This window comes from Melanostigma gelatinosum (assembly GCF_949748355.1).
Source record: "Melanostigma gelatinosum genome assembly, chromosome: 22".
Taxonomy (NCBI): Eukaryota; Metazoa; Chordata; class Actinopteri; order Perciformes; family Zoarcidae; genus Melanostigma; species Melanostigma gelatinosum.
In genome coordinates, this window is record NC_136655.1 from 16,072,237 (window position 1) to 16,098,849 (window position 26,613).

A 26,613-nucleotide genomic window follows, 5' to 3' on the forward strand; every position below is an offset into this window, starting at 1 on the left:
ACAGAGTCACGGAGGCTGCTTCGCTTTGATCGGATTATGCTCTAATGGCGTTTTCAGCCACATGCCAGAAAGAGAGAGACTCCGGTGCACTTTTTCGAATTGGGATATCTGTCTTACTTACACAAGCGGGACAGTCAGGCAGAGAGTCCGAAGGTGGTCTGGAGGATAACCTCGGAGAAAAATTTACATCTAATTGCTACAATGTTTAGCGAGCACCAGCACGATGCGCGGGTATGTACGGCCCATTAGCATGGGCCCGATGGGTCCCGGGACGCGCCAAGTGAATGAAAATGACTCGAGGGTTCAGCTTTAAAAATAAAAAATAAAAAATCTGCGCTCAAGTCCCTGCATTCATATGAGACACTTAACCTTTGATAGGCATGAATATGCAACAGTTGTTTTAAGACAGTCGCTACGCTGTGAGGCATCAGCGAGAGAATATATTAAGAGGGAAAGCTGACAAAAAGGTGCATCGAAGAACTCCTGCCTAACGTCTCAATAAAGACACCGTTAGGTCAATTAAAGCGAGAGCACGCGCCAATAAAGAGTATTCATCTGGGGTAATTCTATAATCCCCGTCCAGTTGATTACATGAAATTAAGCCTGCAAAAAAAAACCTGAGGCTCGTGCCACGGCAGTAAAAACACAGAGCGTGTAAACCCGAGCTTTTTACTCCATGTAAACGCATCAAATCCAAGAGTCGAATCACTCTCCTGCAGCCTTTAGAAACTCAGCTCTACTAAAGCTTACAGGAGGGAGCATCTTATCTTCCTTAAAGCCGAGAGCCATAAAACGCCCGTCGGCAGCAGAACATCGGTCCTCGCCCGTCCGTCTGTCGGGTTTCAGGTGAAGCCGTCACTGGATGGACAGTCGGCCATCCTGCTGCCGCCACTCGTCGGGGTGATCGCTTCCTTGCCGTCTTCTATCGTTTCCATATAGGCAACTGTGATCGACAGCGGTGGGTGGGCTAACCTCAGCAGTTGCCCCTCATCAGCAGGGCCTCAGAGATACGCTGGGTTTGGGTCAATGAGATGAGCAGCTAAGGCAGCAGAAAGAGACCAATGTCAGATCATGTCAACAGGCCATGTGGAGTGCACTGCAAACGCTGAGAATATGAGAAACATTCGTCGGAAATCCTGTAAAACAAAGTTTTGTATATATGATGGTGACTACAGCGTTTTTTTTATAGCGGGGGAAAAGTAGTGTCAACTCGAGATACAATTTATGACATAAGTTCTTGGGTGTAGGATTTTAAAATGTCTTTTTTTGCAGACCCTCACTGACTGTCAAAAAAAGAGCCAGATGGCAATTAATTCCACTATGCTCCAAGCAGCACCCTCCGGTGCTGAGAAATGAAGGCTGCACGGAAGAGCCAAAAACTGTTGTCCACTTGAGGCTGGCTCCAAAAGCAAGTCCATCCCCATAGACCTCCATGACAAAATGCCCAACATTACAGCAGAAATAAACAGAGTGGTACAAAAAACGCTTTTAGTCTTTATAGATAATATCATGTACAACTGTACATTTTATAGAACTGACCCATTTAAAGATATTAAGGCTTAAAGTTAGGCATAATAAAGGGCGTGGCCATTTTGAGTGACAGGTGTGTGCTGTTTTAGGTCGCTAGCTGCTAGCTGTCTGCACTGCTGCATCACCCGGCCCGCCTAAGGTCCACTGCCACCTGCTTTGAGCTTCAGACAGCTATGGGGGACGTCCCAGAGACTGCGTCCATGTTTTAGTCTTTGTGCCCCCATCTCTCCAGAGACCTTCAAGGACCAATTTATCGATGACATAAACTTAAAGCTGTATGAATTTGTTTTTTGGCCACTAGGGGGCAACTGTAAACACGACACTGATATATTATCACACTCAAACACTCTTCTTAGCTCTGTTTTAGTCCACCAACTCATAAGAAAAATATCTGGCCCTTTACCAGCAAATGCTCAGTATTAGGGCCGACTGTGGACATCAGGGTTGTCCTTCAATCAGAGGATTGGCAGTTCGATCCCCGGCTCAGCTAGTCGCATGTCGATGTGTCCTTGAGCAAGACAGATAACCCCAAAATGAGGTCCCGTAACTGTGCCTACGGTGTGTGAATGAGATTGATTGGCAGCCCCTTCCATCAGTGTATGAATGGGTGTGAATGGGTGAATGATGACCTAGTGTTAAAACGCATTAAGTGGTCGGAAACACAAGAAAAGTGCTCTACAAGTACAGACCATTTACCATTTATTACTGTCTAAAAAGCACCAATGAGCGTAAAGAGAACAGGGCGTCCTACATTGTGCTGGATGACCAGCCGGTCCTAGTGATTCAGATAGTCACATCAGAAGTATGGCTGTGTTGAAAAGATGCACGATATATTAATCAGGAAGCCATTCGAGAAATATATACTCCTTTGAAAAGGCAAAATCATCTCCGTCATGTTTTTCATTTTTGGTAAATTTGTCAGTAGCAATCTATCGTAAAAAACATGCTTGTTCTATGTAAACAATAAAAACTATAAATAAACAATACATTTCAGTTAAAATGATCATTTTCTTTGCCATTTTTATCGTATACACTACAGACATGCAATGATGAATGCTGGGTAATATGTATGTTGATGTTAGTTAGGCGCAAAATGTGTCAAGACTGACGAGCTGAGCAAATCGGCAAGATGAGCGAGCAGTCGTTCCTTTCAAACATAACAGTGGTGGTGTGTGTGTGTGTGTGCACGTGCACACTTCATAACTAGTAACGTGCACTGGGGCCTGTCCTATGTACCTCACACCACTGGGATGATTGCTAAATAGCGGCATCAGTTAAAATTCAATCACCTACTAATCAATCAGTCCAGCTGTAGATCTGTGATTGGCCATGACACATCATCCCCAAACCCCTGACATCGCCACGACCGGTAACCTCTATTTAAACATTGAACGCCTTAATAATCAAGTTTAGAAAATGTTAAGTATGAACCCGCTCGTGTGCTCTGGGGTCAGCCTTTACAGAGATGGACTGTGAGGTTTATTAAATATTGCCCATGAATAATTCAGACGGGCAGCATTCAGAGCAGGAAACTCATTTGAATCTGCTGCTCTGGCATTGACCCCAGACAGCAGAGCTTTTCCCAAAGACTGAACATGGTAATACCTGAAAACTTACTGTTTTCATGAAACAGTGTGAAAGAAAGGGATTCTGACCTGGGCTGACCCGGGGTGGATGCCCACGGTGGTGTCCAGCTGTTGCTTGGTAAGACCGCATTTCATTGGTGCAACGAAGCCTTGGAGGATATCGCCAGCATTGGGGCCCATGACATGGACGCCGACCACGCGGTCCTGTTGAGACACAGCAGTGTTGCAGTGGGTTCACCAAAGGTTTGAGCAGTGGTGGGCCGTCAGCGCCAGCAAAGCCTTCTCTGCTGGCCATACAGAATCACAAAGTTATAGCTATTTTATAATTTAATCATTTTTCTTAAATACACTACATGTATTGTAATTTATAAAAATAATTTTCCCATTGTCTTATGTTCTCATTGCACAGCTACTGTCTTCCTCAGTTGCTCTGCTTCCAGTGCAGCTTGTTTTAAGTAGAGCTTTTATCCAATCAGATCTCACCTCTGTGTCTCTAGGTAAGAACAGAGGCCCGAGGCCTGCAGACTCACAAGTGAATCCCTTTGCAGTTTAAGTGAATGGGGACGATATCGTTGATTGTCATCGTGTTCAACCAATCAGATCTTTAGTTTGACATGTTGGCCGTATTCTTTGACGTGTCAGAGCTGCGAGCTGGCCTACAAGTACGTCAGCTTTAACGTGCAGCTCAGTTTTAAGGTGCAGCTCTGCAGTAAGGTTCAGCGTGCGCTGTAATTGGTTAGTGGGCGAGCACGTGACTATTGTGAAACGAAACTTAGTCGGAGTAGTAAGAGTTTAAATTGAAAGATATGGAAGAAATTATGATTTTTTTTGTATTTTGCTTGGTGTAGATCCTTTGTTTCATACCTAGCTTTGTTTTTTTAACACTCAATGGCTGAAGGAGGAGAAATGGATTTGTGAGTTGGGATTTAACCGTGGGATTAAACTCAACAAAGAAAGGAGGATGGAGTTCGTCTTTAAGTGAACAGCATTCGGCAAGTCAACTGCGTTTGTTTTTTTACATCTAATATCTGAATGGCCCTCGAGTGTGTAGCAGAATGTGTGTTCCGCTGCAGCGTTGCTGGATTGATTTGTTGCTTTGTTGTCATATGAATATATGTGACTGGTTCTTGTGAGTTTGTTGTTGTCATTGTGCTTATTATATTGTTTTGGACTATATGCATTGTCCGTTAATTACGAAGCATACCGTCATGCGTGGAGTTATTGTCCGGACAATTGAATCTGTTTGGGCTGCTGTTTTCTTTTACAAAGCAAGAATTATGGTCTGGAGAAATGGGGATTGTGTGGCGATTGCTTTAGCCTGTTTGAATCAGTAGCAAACAGCTAAACTCTGCAGGGAGAGTTCGTAGCTTGTTTGCTGCTGTTGTTTTCCCGTTAAGATAGTTTAGCGTAGCCTCCCAGAACAGACGTGCGGTGCCTCAGCTGTGTTTTTTTTTTGTTCCGGGTTCAGAGGTCACAGCCTGTTGTCTCCTACGTGAGTGCAGTCCACCGAAAACATTATTTTTCCCACAATTTAAGCTTCTGCATTTTCCAAATGCACTAGTATTATTCAAACGTATTGTTCGGTTCGTAAGCCTCGTACCGAACGGTTTAATATGAATACGTGTATTGTTACACCCCTAGAAACAAATAATAACCGGAGATGTGGCGTCATAATGAGGTTATTAGGAGATGGTTCAACTGTAGTCGGACAGCACTGAAGGCCCAGGTATAAAATGCACGGCCCGCCACTGGGTTTGAGTCAGAAGACTCGAGTCTGGGTCGTCTCTGGTTGGTCATGGTTCTGTTCGCTTGTTTTAGGGGGTGAATCAGACTTGCGTCGTATTCAAACTGAGTTCCACTTCCATAATTTGTGGGTCAATAAAGTAATATCTGGACTGGGTCCCACATCCCCAATTTATAAGTGAGTCCAAGTCGAGTGCCAGTTCATCCGTTCTCAAATGTGAGCCCAAATGTGAGTGACCAAGGTCCTGTCTGAGTCTTACTGTAGTTACTGACTACTGAATCAGGCTCCATCAAGTCTTCTCAAGTCTGAGTCTTGTTCCAAATCCCTAAGATCCTGTCCGAGTCTTGAGTAGAGTCCAAATTCCTCAGCTTGTGAGTCAAAGTCTACACTGACTACCTTTACGCCATGTGTCTAATATTCAGACTGTATCTGATTTAATCTTACACTCGGTATTAATATGTGTCTCTAGTGTCAACATTGAGATCCGATCCAATCTAATCGCTCCTTCTGATAGGGCTGAGCGAAAGCCTCCGGGCGCTGCATCGTCCGCGGCGACATCAGCCTCAAAACACGTCGCATATTCGCTGTTGATTACTACCGAAGCTCCAGAGCACGAAAAAAATAGTACTCAGCACAACCCTGGCACTATGTATTTTAACCCATGTAGTGTTGGAGAACTATCTGAATGCAATCCAATCGCCCAAAACACATTTTAATGCCAGGTGTAAAGGTCTGTCTTGTTCATGCCACGAAGTGTAAATAAAAGTTAGAAATGAAATGTCTGAATAGAGACCTATGTCCTCAAGTCTGAACCTGGTTCAAAGTCCCTAAGATCCAGTCCGAGTCCAGTCCCCATGTCAGAACAGTCATGTCTTAATCAAGTCCCAGTCCTCCAGGGGGGCTTTCTAGCAAGTTCTCGGGCACCAGGGTCCACAGATGAGTTTCAAGGTCCTATATGTGTGAGTCAGAGTCAGAATCACTGTTGTTATGTAAGCAGAAAGTCCCACATTCTAGTCTGTTCTAGTCCAAGTCTCCAGACTTACTTCAAGAAATCCCCCAACACATTTAAACCCACAAAAACAAATGAACACATTAAAAGCTAGTTCGGTGGTTCTGATGGCCGCAGTGTAATCTGCAGACAGGGAATGGAGTGAGAACGAGCAGTGAATATTGGAATTAGCACAGTTACTACCAGCTTGGCAGAGATGCATTCTAAAATGCAGTTATCTTAAGTGATGCCAAGTCAATTGTTGGAAAGAGCTAAAATTATAACAAAAGGGTGGGTGGAGTAATGTGGTGTGACCTAATGCACAATTGGAGGTATTATGACTAAATAGCTCCAGAAGGAAAGGAAAAGAATCTCATTACTTTATAGCTGAGGTGCTGCGTATCACACTTATCAAAGTGTGTGGGGAGCTTCAATTAGTTTGGATGCTATATGCTATAGCTAGCAAGCGACAACATGAGTAGAATTCCACACAGGACGGGTGGGATGAGGAGAGGTGGATGGTCAAACTAACACTGGTGTTTCCTCCATGAGGCCGCAGTTTGTGCCGTGTGTGAAACGAGAAGCCAATGTTGATTTATTTGTGATGTGACTTCCGTACTTAAGCAACGCCACTTCCGTAGATATTTTAACGCAAACCACGATCTTTTCCTAAACCTAACTAAGTAGTTTCATCGCCTAAACCTTCGTTGTTTCCTGTGAAGATGGAAGTTTATTTTGAAAAGACAGTATGCATGTAACAAGCCAAAACAGACTCATGTTGCTGGACTTTTGCAGGAAAAAGGCACGAAAAATAAGGAGTAACTTTTCGTAAGATATCAATAAAACGGGGATGAATTTATATCATTGTTATAAAGAGAGTGACATGAGAAGATCAATCCCATGTCTGTAAGTTAAATCAGCTATAATCACTCTTTTAAAGTGATTCGTGACTCGTCTAAAACATTTAAAAAAGGAATAACTTCAATAGAATCATTCTATACACTGTAGCTTCTTTACATTCTATTAGAATGTAAAAAAGCTACATTCTAATAGAATGTAACTTCTTTACATTAGAATATAAAGAAGTTACATTCGAATAGAATGTAAAGAAGTTACATTCTAATATAATGTAAAGAAGTTACATTCTATTAGAATGTAACTTCTTTACATTCTAATAGAATTGTCTTCTGAAGATGAACAGGACATTTTTCAGTTTCAAGTAATGACTGGGTTGGTCCTTTCGGTGCTGCTTTAGTGTTGATCATGTTTTGATATTTGAGTCATGTTGTGGATGATCAGATGGAGTTATGATGTAGCAGTCGCCCAATTGCAGATTCAGCTTGAGCAAAACCTTTCTCTATTGTGTTCAAATCAGGCCCATAGGAGTTTACAAGGCAGGTGTCCTTTCTCTAAACACTGACCTGATGCATCAAGTGGATATGTTTTGCTGAACATAATATTATGCATTGGCCTCTACATCCTCTAGTCTAATGAGCATACTTATAAACGCACTGTTACAACTCCTTCATAGTGTCATATTGCTTTTCGGAGAAGTATGTTGATAAGTTCATCGTAGTTCATTAAGTTCATTATGTTGAACATTGTTGCTCCTGGATGGATCACAGCCAACCCAATTATTGTCAACACAGCTCCATGTCCTTGGTCATGGTGCCACAGCACTTAAAAGAATAAACTTCATAATTCTCAAAATTCTGACCCTTTGCTTTTTTATTAACAGCATTTACTTGTACTTTTATTTTCAATACTTAAGTACATTTAATGTCAGAAAAGTACTTTTGATACTTAAGTCCAATAAATATCAGAAACTTTAAGACTTTTACTCAAGTAGTATTCTAATAGGTGACTTTTACTGGAGCCATTTTCCAGTAAGGTATCTTTACCTTGGGTACTTTATACACCACTGACGATAACTACACAGTTGCCTCATTATATGTTAAGTATCGGATACGCTTAGACAGTGATACCTAATCTTTCCGACATCATCTGTCAAGTGTCGTTCTTCATTTAATTTCGTACGCACGTCTCTACAAACGTTGAAGCGATGACAAGCGTTGAGAATAACTAGATAGAAACAGCCGATCTTCTTGCCGATGGTCTTGTTTGATGATGTAAGTCATTATAGAGGCAGCAGTATTAAACTAGAAAAAGCATTTCCTGCTGAAAATGCGTTGGAATGCTGAAAACTGAAATTAATCGCAAAAACATTGCTGAAAATAGATAAACAAATTGCAAAAAGCTTAATAATTAAAAAAGTTTAAATATTACAAATATGAAAAGTCATACCACACCTCTCCTGAAAGAGCTGAACATTTAGATATTTGAACAGTTTCTGTGGCTTAAAAAAATTCATCAGTGGTGATATTTGTAGTAGTATAAGTTGTAGTATAAGTATTATTAGTAGTAGAAGTATTAGTAATTAGAAGAAGTAGTAGAAGACGTAGTATCAGTAGTCATGGTAATAGCTGTAGTATTGGTCGTAGTATTTAATATCACAGTAGTAGTAGTAGTAATAGTAATGGCAGTAGAAGATGTAGCAGTAGTAGTAGTACTAGTAGCAGTCGTACGAATAGCTGTAGTAGTATTACTACTTTTAGCAGCATGAATAGCAGTAGTAGTAGTAGCAGTTGTCGAATAAGTAATAGTAGTAGTGGTGGTAATAGCAGTAGTGGTTGTAATAATATTCATGGTAGCAGTAATAGCAGTAGTAGTAATAGTAGCAACAGCAAAAGTTGAAGTAGTAGTAGTAGTAGTAGTAATACTAGAAATATTAGCAGTAGTAGTAGTTGTCGCAGTATTAGTAAGAGCATTCATTTTTTCAATAAAAAAGCCTAATTTTGAGTTTAATGTTTATATACAGTTAATCCATGGGGCTTTTATTTTGAAAGGGTGGGGCTGGGTGGGGGAGAGGGGGAGAGGAGACATAATCATAATGTCTGACACACATAAACAGAGGTTATTATATGCCTGGCTTCATCACAAGCATTTCAATTACAATTCACTCTTTGGGGCTTTTATTTTAAAATGGGGTGGGTGGGTGCGTGTAGGGGGGGGTCCTCTAAAAGTCTCCAAGACCTGAAATGACTGTATGAGAGAGAGAGAGAGAGCGAGAGAGAGAGGAGTGCATGTGTGTCTGTGAGTCTGTGTGTTTATCAACATCACTAATTGGCTCAATCGCTTACACCTGTGTGCCTGAAGCCATTTCATGGAGATAAAATAGGGAAACACCTCTCAAACAAATCATCAAAACTCCCATAACCGTATATCCTATTGCTCCGATATTAATAATTGAGAGGAAGGATGACTTGAGAAACAGATCCTTTAAAAATTGTGTCTGTAGTCTAAAAAATTTGGCTTAACTGGCGATCTAGAAATGGGGTACCATGTTCTGTGGAAGATGTTTTTGAAGCAAAATTTAACATTGGTCTCTATGGAGCAGAAAGTTGGTTTTCCTCTCAATTAACGGCTTCTGTGTCAAATGTGGAAATATGTGGAATTCCACATTTCCACTTTCCACACAGGAAAGTTGCTAAAAGCTTAATAATTCAAAACGTTTAAAGGTTATAAATAGAAAAAGTCATAGCAGAGATGAGCTGAAGGAGCTGAACATTTTGATAGTTGAACGGTTTCTGAAGCTTAAAAAATGAAGAAGAAGAGTTGCAACGAAAAATGGGGGGGGGACGGAAGAAATAGTGGAATAAAGAAACAGGATAACAATAGTTGGAATGCTTAACAGCATTCCAACAATAAAGAAACAGGATAACAATAGTTGGAATGCTTAACAGCATTCCAACAATTAAGACTGTTTCATAACCAGGTAAAAACTCCTTGTCGTAACTTTTAGAGCTTTGGGCAGTAAAACCAAAACAATGAGCTGAAAGACGCTAAAAGAGCTGAGGGGAACTGTAGAGTTGGTGAGAATTATCTGTGAGTTCATCACCACAGGCAAAATCTTTCACATTACACATAATTATTTGATTCATTGCTAATATTAAAAAATAATCATTGCAGCTTTAATAAAAAAATTAAATAAAAGTCATACATGGTCAGGGATGTGGCAGATGACTTTCACATAGCAGGAGTTTTTATTCCTGGCAGGAAGTGCCCACTCCAGTGGCCAGTAGATACACCTGCAAAAAGGCAGACATTTTTGATTTTAGATCCCGTTTGTTTGAGTGTGTACGTGTGTGTGTGTGTGGGTGTGTGTGTGATTACCTCTACACTATCTTCGCCAAATGTTAGATTGGCTTTCTCCTCAGACAGACCACAGGCAGCATATTCCAGCGGAGTCAGCACAACAGTGGGCACATTGGTGTAATCACACTGTGAATGAAAAATGATATCAGCTCCAATCAATTCTATCTTTATTGTCTCATATGCAGCGTTTGGCTCACGCACAACATACGCAACCCGTGTAAACTCTTTCCAAACTGCGTACCAAGATGCCGTCTCCTCCGTAGAGGCGACGGGCCAGCAGTGTTCCAGCATGCACTGAGAGGCCTGTTGTGGAGGGGCGTCCATGCTGCACTGATCCGACGGCGTAAATATGATCCACGCTGGTCTGATCGCTCTCGTTCACCAGGATCCTGCCAGTGCTGCACACAGAAAGGTCCACACACACAACCTAAACAAAACCTGCCACGCACACACTGAGAGGTCAAAATGAACGTGGACTGATGAAACGCACCTCTGGCTGCACTGCACCCCAACACGCTCCAGACCAATGTCGCTGGTGAAGGCTTTCCTTCCAATGGCGAGCAGCACCTGCACACACAGAGACACGTAGAGACACAGTTCACCAGGGTGTCTTGCTTTGTCTGTTCTTTGAAACATTTACTGGAAAAGTATTGCCGAAAAAGGATGTATTGGACATGGATAACGTACTGTATCAAAGTCTTCCTGCTTAGTTTGGCCTTCCTGGGAGATGGTGGTCACTCGAAGTCTAGAAACCTCGTGCGTTGCAGATTCACCTAATTAAAATAAGAATAAACTCAAATTAGCTCCTCGTGGTTGTACGCCTCCGCAAAACCTGTCAAGTTGCCGTCTGGATTTGTTATCACTTCACCTGTTAGACATTTGTGTCAAATTGTCAGAATAATCATATGAATTCTTGAGTTATGGCAAAAAAATTTGATTTGTGCGGTCAAAGTCACCCTTGACCACCTAATTCTAACTAGTTTGTCCTTGAGTACAGGTGGGTGTTTGCGCCAAATTTGAAGAAATTCCCTCCATGCGCTCCTGAGATATCGCGTTAACGATTGGGGTGGACAGATGGACGAAGAACCAGAAAAGATACCAACTCCATGGAGGTATAAAAGTAATATATCATGCACTCAATGTAGACTATTGAATATTGTGTCAGCCTTTGAATAGCTTTAAAGCATTTGACAACATCACATAGTGTAATATTTTATAACTGATTGGTGTTTACTGAAGCTACATTACATATTAACTGATATAAACTTCCAAATCCAAGATACCATTGTTTTATAGCCACAACAATCACCTGAATTAGAATATTTGGATGTATGTGTAGTTTGCGTCTTTGACAGATATTTCTCCCTGTTATGCAGTCTAATATATTCGGTATCTTTGGGCTGCAACTCAAAAGACCATCTTCTGTGGGGTGATCTGGGTTTGATCTATAAATCATGTGATGGTGGACATCAAAGGGTCTGTGGACCGTGGTACAACAAGTGCTTGCATCACTTACTCAAAGTTACTGTGAGGACTTTTAACTGGTTATGAAAGAGACTACATTTTATACTGACGTATAAGCTACTTTTTCAACTGGATATTGTGTCTCTATCATAATCCTGATAGAATACCTTCCAACATTGGCCATACCTGAAACGACATCCTCCCTGCAAGCTTCAGTCTGCTCCACCTAACACAGACACAAGTAGCAATGCATAAAGAAGGGACATTTCCAGGTTACTAGTGTAAGTGATCGCTGTCTTTGTCTTACTCAGTACCTTGGTGAGTGAGCAGTGATAAAGGAAGTCCACTCCATTAACGATCATGTGGTTTTCTATCTTCTGTGCTGTTTTCCGATCAAACCCGGGGAGCAGGTCAGGCTGCAGCATGACGACGACGGGCAGTCCGAGGCCACACAGGAAGCCGGCGCACTCCAGTCCCTCTGCGGACCCGCCGACCACCAGGGTCCGACCTGGGGGGTGAAGCAGGGAGAGGAGATCCTCACTGGGAGGAGGAGAGAGGGATGGGACTTCAGAGGTTCTGTGATGCAGTCTGCTTATATTCATACGGGTATTTATATGTGGAATCTGATGCGAGTGCTGGTTGACCTGGTTAGGCAGTGCTCTCTGTCCCCGGGTACGCCCAGATACTGAGGCCTGTCTCCTGTTGCGATGACCACGGTCTCTGCTGTCAGACGCCTCTTCTTCCCGTTCACGTCTGTCGCCTGATTCAACAAAAACGAGAAAAATAAAACACAGCTTACAGGGCAGCTGTAAGCGACTTTTGTGATCGGATGCTTCAGATTGGAACTCAGCCATTTCCACATGTGTGTCCACACTTGACACATTAATGCGACCTGCCTGATCGGATAGTGATCGGAAGTATCTCGTGGTCAAGGATCAAGTATCAAGGAGTGGCTGTCAAACTGTGGATAAACTCTGTAAATTCTTCACAATAAAAGTCTTTATGGCTTTTGTTTTGGAGCAGCAAGAGGAGGTGTGGGGGGGAAGAGTACAACAACAAATCAACCTCAAGTCTTGCATAATTACGTGACTAGGACCTTCCCTCTAGAAACACAAAGTCAATCAAGATTCAGGTCGTTAAGACTTTTTTTAAATTTTTGTTTCGTGAGGAAATTATGAAAATCGTTGCCTCTCACAATCAATAATTTCAGGTTAGACTCTGGTTGTCCCACGTTAAAGCTACAGTTGGTAACGATAATAAAATTAACATTTTATCATATTTGCCAAGCTGCGTTAGAGACTCCTCAGCTGTGATTGGTTGTTTTTCTTTTGGGCTCGGTGGAATCTTCCAAATGCCTTGAGGAGCTCTAAGAGGAGGCAGAGGAACCAGATTGTTTTACCCAGATTATCTGTCTCATGTACTACTGGCAGGATATCGTCACAGTTTGAGTAAATGTGACAAAAAGTTTTCTTTCTTTAAGTTACCAGCTGTAGCTTTAACTCTCCCAGTCTCTATTGTTTTGTTCAAATTGAAATAGTTTGTCTCTGAACAATTTAGCGTAGGAGGGCGAGGGATGAAGTCAAACTGGGTTATAAATCATCCAGCTGGGGATCCTTGTTGCACACCGCACCTGTTCATTTTCTGCTCCATGCTATCTAGTTTAGGAAGAATATTAAATGACCACCGCTCATTTCTGACAGTAATTCCACCACAGATGTTTTGAACCAATCAAGAATGCTCAAGTTTTTACCTCTACTGTGTGGAGCCCCACTAACTCTCCATGGGCACCGAGGTAAAAGACTCCGCAGCTCTTCAGCTCCCTCTTCACCTCCACACTGCGAGTCTTCACCTGCTCCTGCACAGCCTCCACCAGCTCGCTCCAGCCATGAGACGCTGAGATGAGACACTCGTTACAGAGGATTCATATGTATGGATTGGATTGGATTTTGTCACATATATTATTGTCACGCTGCTAAATGTTGACCTCATTTAAAGCTCTGAATTATCAATATGTTTATCAACAGTCATACAATTCATGTCAATGGTATTTTCCTTTGTTACCTTCCTCTTTCAACCTCCAGCCGTATTTCTGAGAGTCTTGAATGGCTTTTCCCAGCAGAGATGCCTGTTGTAGAAACTTCCTGATGCTGTCCATGTTGAGACTGGAACCCCCCAGCTCTGGAGGAGAGGAGAGGATTAAGAGGAAGCAAGAGAGGAGAAGATTCAAGAGAGGAGAGAAGGAACAGAAAAGAAAGCAAAAAGGAGGAGAACAAATGAAAAGGGAGAGAGTAAGAAAATGTTTCACTGGAAATTCAAGCATTTCAAGCACCAATACAACTCAGCCGAAAAGTGTTTGAAAAATATCTACAATACTGGAGAAGAGAAATGATTCATAATCACCGTGCCTCTTCAGACTCTCAGAATGAAGCACTCACCCCTCTCGGTGCCTCTGGGAGAGGGAGCCACGAGGTCAAGAATCAGCACCTTTCTCCTCAACCCCGCAGCCTCCTGGCAGAGGGAGGGAGGAGATACGCCTCATCAATGTGAGCGACAGAGGAGAAAGAGGTCAATTAAATCTTGAAACGGGTGAAGTGTTTTGTTCTTGACAGCAATCCCAGCTCCTGGCCCGTCAACTCATTTCCACTTCCCTCTAGAGCCGCTCACGGATCATCTTCATTTCCATGAAGCCATTAATATGGTAATCGTGAGAGCTGTGCTTTGGCAGAGTGCGCGTTCATTGACCGGATTAGCGGCAATTATGAGGTGGAGTTGGCTGGCGTCCTCTAACCACTGAGGGAAGCTGAATGCATGCGGAGGAACTCAAAACTACAGTGAAGTTGTGGGCCAGACAGCGAAACGACGAGCTGAAGGAGCTGCAGATTCAGCACAACAAGAGACCCTTTCACATTGTCTTCAAGCTGACCATTTATGATTACAGCAGCTTCACAAAATGGAGCGGTAGTTCACTTTAACACGGGCAAACACAATCTTTAAAACACATTCATTGCTGTCGTTTTGTGACATACATGTGATGTCATGTCTGTTAGTGTTTCTTTGCGCCTGATCAACATCTGATTGGTCGAAATCTTGCACAGCAAAGGTGATAAAAAAAACTGATTGTGGGAGCAAAGAACAGTATACGGATTCTACTTTTGCTATGCCTCAAATACTGTCTGTATACTTCATACTTTCTTTAAACTTAATTTAAGTAGAAAGCAAACAAAAAAAGCTTGAATGGCAGGAAACAAAACCATGGAGGAAGGAACGAGCTACCTTTGCCACAGCCAGGCCTCCCGACCCCCCTCCTATAACCAGCAGGTCGTAGTCATAAGGCCCCAGGGACGGCCCGGTTGGCGGGTCCATTTTGTACAGCAACAACTCGGGACATTGAGAGCCTATAGAGTGGTCTCACCGACGTCACGATCTCCTTAGTTACGAGGTCGGTCCGCCATGTTGGAGTACATACAGAACCTACATGGCGGCGCGTAAACAAGGAAGTGCGGCGAAAATACCATACTTTGAATCACTGGATAGTGCATCAAAGGTTCGCTACCTGGCCAAATTGAAGGTTATTGGTAACTTGGATCCCACGATGAGTGCAGATGGTTTCAGTGCCGATCCTACTTATCTTCCATCGGTAAACTACGCCAACATCTACACGTATCTCGTGAACACCCCCAGTCCTCACACAAAAGACGAGTTGGAGTGCTACAAAGGGCTCGACGCTTATAATCAGTTTGTCAGTGGATGGGTCCGAGACGTCAAAGCAACGGTCGTCGACAATTCTCATCTCGTCATTGGGAGGGTAAATATATACAGATCTGGTCAGATATTTAGCAATATTCAATGTTTACTCAGCGCAAACAGACACGTGTGTTTGTTTACATTGTACATGCATGTCATTGTGTGCGTGTGTGTGTGTAGGAATTAACTTTAAACTAACCCCTAACTTCATCCCCCCCCCACACACACACACACACATATATATATATATATGATCTGACGTTAAACTCATATCAAGCAATGCTGAGGCTGCATCTCTGTGTTTCGCCTGTTGTACACGCTCGACACGTCTCTGGCACCGACTGCTGTCACGGGCCGATGAAGCTTCGGTAACCTTCTCATGTCCAAGTTTAATTTATATTTCCTTTATTAAATACTGTTCACAAACGAATTTGTAAATAAAATCACTGACCACTTATAAAGTGATCCGCACATACTCTAGTGTACGCCAAATTCCATTCCTTTATATCTCGAGAGATGCGTGACAGCCATTTCTGGCGACGTCGCTTGGATAGCTCCTTCGTGTCATTTCCTTGATGTGTAATGACCGCTGGCAAACCAAAGAATGATTTCTTGTCTCTATCAGCTCTGCTGCCACAACCAAAGACAGCACAAAAGTTCACCACTGATAGGTTATGCGACTCAGCCGTGCATGCCAGTGGCTTTGTGTGTCCTCCAACATGGCCGACAGCTAAACTGTGACGTCACACGAGACCACTCTATTGGTCTGTGGCCAGTCCTAGAGAGGGACACAAAAACAAAGCCAAACACTCTCAGTGAGGAGGGACTTTGGCCCCTGAGCGCTTTACGACTGCGGGCTAGATGTGGATTGCACAAGACAACGCGTCACTGACGGTGTTTTTGAAAGTCCACACGAACATTTTTTACACTTGAAAAAAAGTATGCCACAATGTTATAGTATCTTTCTTTCTATTTCTCATACCAACAAATTGAAAATAATTTGTATTTGCTGTGTTTCCTGCCAGGATGGGAAAGACAATATTCAACATAATGTAGACTTTGAGACACAGTAAAAAAAGACATTATAAAAAACATAATCACTATTATGGCGTCAAACTACTGACATGTATAAACTTATAATATTGATCACTGTTGGGAAAAATCTAAATGACTAATTAGTATGCGTTTAAATGATTAAAGAATGTTATACATTTAACAGAAACTCATCTCCTCTGTAGTGTTCAAGGCCTGTGTCCTTATGACACTAGGTCTTCAGCAAATGTAAGAAGCAGTTGATTGCCGAAAGAACACGTCAGCTGTTTGTCCTGAATAAGAATGATAACAAACGTGTAGAAAGCGTCAATACTTACGCAGGGCTGATTTGCGATAGAAAGTGCCCTTTGTACTAGAACGAATAGTTAAAGTGTCCAGATACGTAGACGCCTGTGTGAAACGTGAAATGTGTGTTACCCTGTGCAGCCCACTGCATGTTGTTTACTGAGTATAAATACCAGAGACTCGGAGACAGATCTTCGAGCGGTCTTGATGTAGATTCTGTATGTGAATCAACCCTGTCTCCTCTGCAAAGAATAAATGTCCATGATTAATGATTTTTACACCAGTCTCGAGTTTCTAACAATCACATAACATCAACAGGCATATTGAACATGAGCAAATATCCACTTGGTCGATATGTGGCACTGAATTGCTGACATTCAACTTTTTCATACGTTTTTTTAACATACTGTGTGTCAAAGTCTGACAGAAACACATATTTGACACATATGTGAAATGAGCAGCAAAGACAGAGTGAAACTTGAATGTAGTAAACTGCCATTAAAACAGCATTGTGACTTAGAGAGTAGCCGTATTATTTGCTGTCACCGGGCGCAACCTTGTGGTGAAAACCTTCAACATCAACTTGGTTCGAATGCATTACTGACATGCCTTTGTGGGGGAAACCTAAACCTAAAACATACATGTGATAATACACATTTTCGTCGGCAGGAAGATATTTTGTCCTTCGATGCAGCACTTCAGAGGGTTTTTTTCATTTACGGAAACAACTTGGGAAGTTTAGGCAGTTTTCTTGAAGTAAAAGCAGATGGACGATGAAGCTTTTGCGGGAAACTTCTAGGGTGGAAGAGTTGCATTCCAGTGCAGCCATACATGTAGGAATTATAACGATCAATAGAGCGTGACTACGACTAAAAACCTTGCTCTGGTAGTGAAAAATCTGCACTTTCTGAAAGTACACATTCTGTGGTCTCAAAGTGCAGTGACTCTTTACTTGGCCTTGATTAGCCTCGATTGTTAAACTAAACATTTGAAAAACTTAAAACGGTTAATAATTTTGACAGTCACCACTACAATTGTTTCCACTGCTGAATTTACTTAAACCTGTGAGGTAGGAGCTTGCAATGAGTCCCTGAACGCAGCACGGCTCTCTACCGGCGAGCAGCGGTAGTGCAGCCGCGGTTACGCGCTGGGACTGGTCCTTTCGCAGCCATTTTCTGTCCAACCAAACAGCCGTCTCAGGAAGGTAACCAACCAGGGCTTCATTGCAGGTTTGTGCCTGGCTCCGGCCAATGATTGCTAACCGATTTCTCGTTAGCTCGAATGGAAATGTCCGTCTCTGTCTGATTTTTTATTTGTTGTCTGAGTGAATGAGGGTTGCTCATCAGGAAGTATCCAGCGGGCGAAACTTAATAAACGACTCTTTGACATTTGGGCCCGGCCACGTCTCTCTCCGGTCTGTACGACAAAAGAACAGGCCGACGCTGTCTGTGCAGGCGCGAGTTGCAGTGGACAATGAGAATGTATTCAAGGGGCACTATGTACCTGAATAGGTTAACGGCAGAAGGTAGAGAGTCTTTCTTCATTATGCTAAACTCAATAGCGTTAACGTTAGTTGTATTAGGGCCAGGAAACTAGCAAGTTCAATTCGTGGGTTCGTGGGTTGGTATTAGCAAACGTTAGCTAAATATGTCAACCCGCGGCAGATACGGGCTAAGTTAGTTGGCACACGAAAGCTAAATACAGACCTAGATGTTTAACGTTAGCGTGTTGCTTACGTAAACTGACCTCGCCGCGGGTATACAGCTGTCTACCTGCACGGTTGTCCCGTTTAAGCTATGCTAACGACATCAACACCACTAACCCTAGCTCACAGCCCCGTACCAATGTATTTTCATAATGTATCCCCACGAGCCAGCAAACACATTTCATCATATAAAACTGCGCGTAACGTGAAGGGGGAGGGGCAGCCCTTTAGCAGTGTTCGTTGTCAACATCTGAAAATATCTGTCCTCAAAAGAAGAGGCCACACATCTTCCGTTAGTCGCTGCCTTTAAAATGGAAACGTATAACGCGTATGACCTGAATGTAACATCTGGCGTTACACCAGACCAAGTCGGTGAGCTCATCAACATGCGATCAGCTGCGATAGTTCACACGGAGACAAAGCAACACACGCATTTTGGTGATTTCTCTAACTCAACGTCTCAACTCAACTTTTAATAGAGTCGTGATTTAGAGCCGATAGATTAAGCCCTTCAGTGAACCTGTGCTTTGATATTTATTTTGTCCTGAATAATCATCAAAACACCCAGAAGTCCTTCCTGTATTCATTCATGGCTTTCACTGTGTTCAATATGTAAGAACTCCATGCTATCTATTTCATATATTACATTGGTCATTGTATGAATAACTGATAAATTCAGTGCAAGTCTCTGTAGTAACTGGGGAACTAGAAATCAATGCAGCATGAAAGGCCAAGATATAGTAAAGTCATTGTGTGAATTTGTTTTAGGTGGCAGAAACGCCAGCTTTGTTTATCAAATACGGAATGGGATATCAGTGTAGATACCCATTTTACTATATATATATATATATATATATATATATATGACAAAGAGAAACCTCACATTTGAGATGCTGAAAACTGCTGCACTATTTAGTGCTACTTGTTGGATTGGAGGCTTTTCCAACAGGCATTAAGGAAATACAGCTACAACCAGGTCCTTTATGACCCCTAAGCTGCGATGCCCACATATTATATAATTCCCACCAGTGTGTCAGTTAAAGTCTTTAGGTTGGGTTCTTCATTACCATAACAGCTTGACCATTGCTCAAAGCAGAGATGAGGGAATTGAATTCATGTGCATGGGCGACAACATATATCACTCGACCATATCAATCCAGCCCATGAGAGGGAGAACAGAAGCATCTACCGGTATTCATTTATTCCAGGCAAAAACTTCACTTATAAGAAAAGGGTACTGCCTGAACAGCAAGACGCAACACTGGATTGAACTCGGGTATTAAAACAGCCGAGGAATTGAGGGATTTTGCAAAAATGTTTTCCAGTGTTTTATCTGCGTGGGAGTAATTGTCCTCCAAAAAAGTGATGTTACTTTCAGTACTTAATTTAGTCCTCCCTGCTTCAAATGATCTGTGTAAGCCTGTCAGGCTTCTGTGTTCAATTCATAGCGTAGCTACAAGGAATAACTTAATCTTACAGTTCTGAGTTTAATAACACAAAATGGAATTGTTTTCCAATGGAGATTATCTGCTCCTTCACGACTTTGCGCAGGAAGCTTCGTAAGATGAACTTTCAGTTTGATGCCATGGAGTGAATTATATTGCTATAGCTCCAGAAGTTGAAACGAGATCTTTGTGTTTGTGTTGCAGATGGACGGAGACAGCTCGACCACCGACGCCTCCCAGCTGGGCATCAGCGGAGAGTACATGGCCTCCGGTCACTACGTCCTCCAGTCCCAAGATGGTGAGGAGCAGGCCGAAAGTGTGGCTCGCCAGAGAGCGGCTTCCGCTGTTGTGTTTCTAGCTCGGGGTCTAAAACTGCCGATTCTGATCTGTGTGTTTTGTTTGTTCGCCCCAGATGATGGAGAGGAGAATCTGAATGACCACGACGACGGCGGCATCAAGGAGAACTTCAGGGAGCAGGACATCTACCTCCCTATTGCCAACGTGGCTCGCATCATGAAGAACGCTGTTCCTCAGACCGGAAAGGTTGGGCTGAAAATATCATCTCAAATGAGCAGCAAAGGCAGTGTAAAAAAAAAAAGTTCATTTACAAATAGTAACTGCCGTCAAACGAGAATTGTGAGAGAAATTTACCTCATCATTTGTAGGGTCGCCCCCGAATATCAAGTTGATTATGGGAAGAAAGGACTGAGGTGAACTGCTAATGTTAGCACCTCTCTGAACAGTTTTCTACACACAGCTCGCCTCATTGAACTCAATATGCACTTAATAGTCCTGATTCCTCTTTCTATGGGTGTTTGGTCCATCAGTGCAGCACTTTAGACGCCTGAAGTGTTTGTTTCCACAGAAACTAAGACCCACCGCCCACTCACATCACGTCTTTGAGATAAAACCCGACGATAGGGCGATTTAAAAACCTATTCTATCTCCCACTTTGGTGCACATTTACTTTCAAAGGTTGTTTGTTTTGGCAAATGGAAGCACTTTGTACAAACAGCAGACACTGCAGGGGAACTGAACATATGACAAACAGATGTTTTATTTACAAAGGCCTGCTGCTTTTTATCCTGAGTAAAGACAGTTTGAAGGAAGTGTTCTTCTGTCAGCTCTTCGGAAGGATGTCTTTTCCTCTTCGCAGGCTTTAAGATTCTGTCCCCGTTTTCTGCAGATCGCGAAAGACGCCAAGGAGTGCGTGCAGGAGTGCGTGAGCGAGTTCATCAGCTTCATCACGTCGGAGGCGAGCGAGCGCTGCCACCAGGAGAAGAGGAAGACCATCAACGGGGAGGACATCCTGTTCGCCATGTCCACGCTGGGCTTCGACATGTACGTGGAGCCGCTGAAGCTCTACCTGCAAAAGTTCAGAGAGGTGAGACACAAAAAAAACCATACAAGGCCCGAGTGATCACGTAAACATGCGCTGCAATGGTAAAACCAGTGACCTTGTCTTGAGCGTTTCGGCGTTGTATCCGACCGTTGTGGTGTTCAGAGGGAGCTGGAAGGCAGCACTTTGTATTTACCAGTTTACGTTGCGACCCTCGCCCATGGTCATGTGCTTCGGGTAGTGACGGAAAGAACAGGATCGCCGATACAAGCGGCAGAAATGAGCTTCCTTAGTAGAGCGGTTCGGCTCATTCTTAATGATAGGGGAGAGGACCTCAGACATCTGACGGGGTTCAGGCACCTGATCAGGATCCTCCTCGACGCCTCCTTTTAGAGGTTTTCTGGGCACATCCAAATGGTAAGAGGCTCTTGGGGGGACCCGGAGCAGGCTGGAGGGACTATATGCCTGGGAATGCCTCAGGGTCCCCAGGTAGAGGGACGTCTGGGACACTCTTCTTTAGCCGGCTGCAGGACCAAGAATAAGCAGAAGATAATGGCTGGATGGATGGAGTCCCCTTTCTTAGAATGTACTAAGAATTGGATGAAGCCGTTTTATTCTTTACTTATTGAACCTTGAACTCTGATCTTCTGTCTAAATAATAAGTAAATAATTAATAATAATCGAAACAAGCGAAATTTTTCTGTCCGTCGACTAACATTATTTGTTCTGCCCATTGTGATTAAAAGCCACCTTCTTATAGTGATGTGTTTTATCATTGGCATTTCATTTTCAAGGTTTCTATATGTGACCGCAACCGCCCGAAAATGGAATCAGCTAATTTTGTAGTCTACGCCACGTTGTCATTGAGTTGCAGATGTCGCTGTGCTCACATCTGTAATGTCTCTGTGCTCACATCTGTAATGTCTCTGTGCTCACATCTGTAATGTCTCCTGCTTCTCTGGTGTTTGTTCCAGGCCATGAAGGGGGAGAAGGGGATTCCCGGAGTGTCGGTGGGAGACGGCCTGGGAGACGAGCTCACAGACGATAGCTTCAGTAAGCAGAAATATTCGAGTTTATTTCAGACTTTGTCCTCATGTTTGGCTTTATTTAACCTCCTGACATGTTAGTACATTGAAGTAAGTGATTATAGCGTTGTAAACGCCGACCTCCACTTTAAAGTAAAACTAGCCCCCACGTTGTTATATACTAGGCATGAAGTAAGTGAGAGCTGACTTCAAAATAAAAGATATCTCATTCATTCAATAAGTCTGTCTGTCAATGATAAATTAACAGAAATGTAATATAAAAAATAATGATCATTGAAAAAAACAATAGTGTGCAGTCTTTCAGATAAAAATTTAAATTAATTAATTTAAATTGTATGAATAATTAGTATACATATATATAGTGTACAAATATAGAGATGTTATTAATAAGCTGTATGGCCCGGCCCTTCTGTGTTCTGTTCTTCACCTTCTGAAGTCCGGTCTCATTAAAATTCACCTTTCTGCCCGAATCAGCAAATCCACTGCCAGCTGGGATCATCACAGCGGACGGTCAGCAGCAGAACGTCATGGTGTACACCACCTCATATCAACAGGTAAAGAGACGCTGAGGCAGCAGCGCTTCAGAAACGGCTGGATGTGCTGCTCGCGTCACCACTTTCCAACAATGCTCTGAACGAGAAGATAAATCGGTTGGGGGGGAAATAATCTGCAGCAACTCAAACTCTAACTTTTGTGTCTGTGTTACAGATTCCCACCGTGCAGCAGATCCAGTTTTCATGACGAGGCCTTACCCCCGAGCCTGAACACAGCGGCCGGATGACCTCCGACCCCGCCATCAGATGGACAGGAGGAGTAGGAAGGGGGGATCGTAGAAACCCCAGTGTACAGAGAAATCACTACCTGTTCAGTAGAAAGTGTAGTTCCTAGTTGTGAGGTACCAAATGTTTTGGAGTGCATCCAAACCAGCTGGGAGAAATCAAGGCTTTATTTTAAAGGCTAGTCTTATTGCATGATTTAGTGGTCAAATTGTTTTTTCCGTGCGTGTGTGTTAATGTGTTTGCTTTTATGCATTTCGTTCTTTTGGGGTTGGGGGGGGGAGTGTTGTGTTGTGTTGGATGTTTATTTTGGAACACCTGTGTTGAACGGCCCGTTGTTACTGTCACATCAGATCATGCAGCTCTTTTGTAAGTTAACACGATGTACTATGTGCTTTAATGTTATGTAAATCCTTTGAATAAAAATTCAAAAGCGATGTTTAAAATGTCCCCTTTATTGAATTATTTGTGTTATTCATCACACAAAGTCATCCTAGTGTGCATGTAGCTGTTCCTCTGGGTATTTTGAGAAATGTAAATCAGGCAGAGGTCTTATTTGTTGTTGTACAGTGACTTTACCTTGGCTGGATGCTCTCCATGGAAATTCCCACCAGATGTCATCTCCTCAGTTTCTCCAAATATCAGCTGGAGATGAGTTAAGTGTTCATAAAGCAGCAGTCAGTCGTTAGGGGACACTGCCACCTTGTGTACAACTTGTGTAACATGGCAGAGGGGGAAACCTTAAATACAATGTCAGGAAGAACAATTTAAACCTAAATATTCTTCTCTTAATAATCAATACTTGCAATAATCTGACTACTGACTGTCAGTAGTGTTTACTAATTAAAAGTAATTTTGTTAAATCCAGCACATTTGTATGTGACTGGTTCATAATGCACACTGTCCTGCCTCCTCGTCTCTCTTCTTGTTTCTTGTGTCGCTTTCTTCCCTCTTTTTAAAAGACAAATGGCAGACAAAGCAGCTCAGAGTCGACAAACACCTTCAACAGCCAGAGGATCGATCCATCTGAGCATGATAAGATAGATCAATGTGTCTTATCTTTTTTCAGTGAGAGGGTTCACAATGTATGCTGTCTCCTGTCCTCGTCTCGTCTGGACGCCTCTCCTCTTCTCTCTCTGAAAGATAGACTGCAGAGAAGGGATACTTCACCATGAACACGCTTAGATTGTCAGTAAAGGACAATTTGTTAACTCTTCCTGTGTTTTCTTCTCTGTCCACAGCTGGCTGCTCTGGTTAGCAGAGAGAGAAGCGCTGCTGGAGTTCATGTCTTCTCTGACCTCTGTCTCGTTTGTTCCTGTCTTCTCCTGCTTCTTCTGTCAGCCTGTTGTTCCTCGTCGACCTGCCGGTCTTTGGTGGATCAGTAGTGTTGTTTGCTCTGACTCGGCTCCTGCAGCTGTAGTAGGTCTTCTCATTCCGAGCTCCAACGGAAGTCTTGAACTAGCTCCTGGTTAGCGCTAGTCGTATATTTACAAATGTTTTGTATCCAGCCATGTTCTCTTGAAGGAGAATATCTTTGTTTGTTTCTTACATGAATTAATGGCTGAGAGGTTTGTATTTAACAGTATATTGTTTGCATCTTGCAATAAATATTAATATGGTTTTGATCACTTTTTGTTGTGTCTATTTGCCTGTTCTGTTCAAAAACGATGTGTTTTGAAACACTGCTGGCCTTTCAATGTCATTTATAAATGCTTTGTAAGCATAATAAATAGTCCTCACTTTAGATGAGCTCACATAAAACACTTTACTAAGGCGTAGTAACTACCTTAATTAATAAATCATGAATTACTCATGAATTTCAGTATTAATATGCATTTATAAAGCATATATTAACATAGTCCCTATACCATATATATATGAATGCATGAATAATGTACATCTAAATAACTTATTAATCATTTACTAACACTTTATAAATTATCGTATTAATCATCTACAACTCCTTAATAATTGGTTTGTAAAATATATAATACTTCATTTACAAATGGGGAATCCATCATTTATAAAGTATGAAAACACAATAATGAAGCACATAATATAAAAGCTTATTAATCAAGAATAAAACATTTATAACTGTTGTTATGAACTGCATACTAATGAATTATTAATGTAGGAACAATGCTTTATAAATGATGAATTAAGCTCATACTTAACTAATGCTTCATAGTGTGTAGTTATTATAAAGTGTTACCAAGGGTTTTACTGCGCAGATAGACAACATTCTATCTGGCTACATGTGAAAGCAAATAATGCAAATAAGGCCTGAGCCTTATTTGCATTATTCTGAATTTGATTTGTGGGTAATTCCCTTGGGCAAAGTCTGCATCTAATGCTGACTGATGGGAAAGGTTCATAAAGGGCTCAAAATGTCTGCGAGAGACTGAAACACTATTGATAGTGGGACACCACTAAACCCTCACGGACTTTACAGGAGCTCGCCTCAAAGTCCGTCAGTGGAGATTGGGATTGGGCCGTAGACAGCATTCCTTTTTTTTGTTACATATAATAACGATTTTTTATTTCGTTTTTTGTTTTTTCATGACTTTCATCAAGTGACTTAAACTTGACAGTTAAAATGTTTCTTATTTGTGTTTTATTTTGTATTAACAGCCTGTAAAAGACACTCTATATTGGGGCCGCTCTTTCGTCACATGGGAGTGTTGAAGGAAATAAGGCAATCAACATCCTGAGTTACTGCTGTTCATTTGATTCAAGCTGCGACGGAGATTCAGGATACAGTGCTGTGGGTGTAACCAGCCTTAAACACAAAACCTGGAAGTCAAGCAAAGAGAACAAAGCTTCCAGTAAACCAGCGAGGGACAAAGTGGCGTATCACACTGAGATTGTATCACTGTGATAAAATGAATATCTTGTGAGGTAAGACACTTCAACTACGTTTATTTGAATTTTATAATGAAAACTAAATGTTGCCAGTAATCATTCGAATATACTGTACAGTACATGTGGGACATTTTGAGGTACTTGTATTATACTTCTACTACTTCATGCTATACTCCATTACTACTTTGTACTCCATCACATTTACTCGACTGGATACTTTGTTGATAACATAAAGTTAAAAACATATGATCAGTCTATAAAAGGCAAGTAAACATGCAAAAGTATCAGTGTGATGATATACTTCAAGTACCTAAAGTAGAAGTACGCATTGTGCAGAGGAATTATATATTACTGTGTTATATTTTCCCAAAGGTCAATACTGCAGTATCTGAAGGCTGAACTGCCGGCAAACTAAACTTCTGTCTGTTTGTTCTTGGCACATTCCTGTAGTAACAGTTTAACAGGACATTTCAGTACAAACACTGAACAGTCTTTTCACAAGAATTGGGACTTACAAAGGAATTGTATATATATATATATGTGTGTGTATGTATACATATATATATATATGTACTGTACTGTATATATGTGTATGTATATACTGTATGTATATATATCAGTCAATGAGATTATGCACTGGTGCCTTTAAAACGGCTGCATTACAGGGAGAATGGGAGAAATACCTCTCGAAATAAGAACTCAGTTAGTATTGAGTTATTGGGCTCATCATCTACAGGGCCACAATAAAGAGACCCTAACACAGGACACTTTAAAACCTTGCTGGCAAAAGGAGAGGAGGGAGACAAGAGACAAAAAAGCAACAGAACTTAA

At 42.0% G+C, this 26,613-nt stretch overlaps 2 protein-coding genes across 3 annotated transcripts; one reads left to right on the top strand and one right to left on the bottom strand.

The window, feature by feature from the left end:
* Positions 1-973: 973 nt before the first annotated feature.
* On the bottom strand, positions 974-14,890 carry LOC306796133 (thioredoxin reductase 1, cytoplasmic-like; the record flags this gene model as incomplete). Its single annotated transcript, XM_079294908.1, has 14 exons — positions 974-1,039; positions 3,186-3,320; positions 9,909-9,996; positions 10,050-10,189; positions 10,305-10,461; positions 10,554-10,630; positions 10,751-10,836; positions 11,714-11,753; positions 11,842-12,067; positions 12,172-12,287; positions 13,278-13,420; positions 13,589-13,689; positions 13,959-14,035; positions 14,801-14,890. 14 exons carry the CDS (start codon positions 14,888-14,890, stop codon positions 974-976), a joined length of 1,542 nt encoding a protein of 513 aa, XP_079151034.1.
* Positions 14,891-17,790: 2,900 nt separating this feature from the next.
* Positions 17,791-23,357, top strand: nfyba (nuclear transcription factor Y, beta a). 2 transcript variants are annotated; one of them, XM_079294199.1, is made up of 7 exons: positions 17,791-17,838; positions 19,964-20,057; positions 20,172-20,302; positions 20,946-21,143; positions 22,073-22,151; positions 22,619-22,698; positions 22,853-23,357. In XM_079294199.1, the coding sequence occupies exons 2-7, from the start codon at positions 19,964-19,966 to the stop codon at positions 22,883-22,885; spliced, it is 615 nt and encodes a 204-aa protein (XP_079150325.1). In that variant the 5' UTR covers positions 17,791-17,838; the 3' UTR covers positions 22,886-23,357. The 2 variants fall into 2 exon arrangements, with proteins under 2 accessions (XP_079150325.1, XP_079150326.1); XM_079294200.1 differs by lacking the exon at positions 17,791-17,838 and adding an exon at positions 17,975-18,134.
* The last annotated feature ends 3,256 nt before the right edge of the window (positions 23,358-26,613 follow it).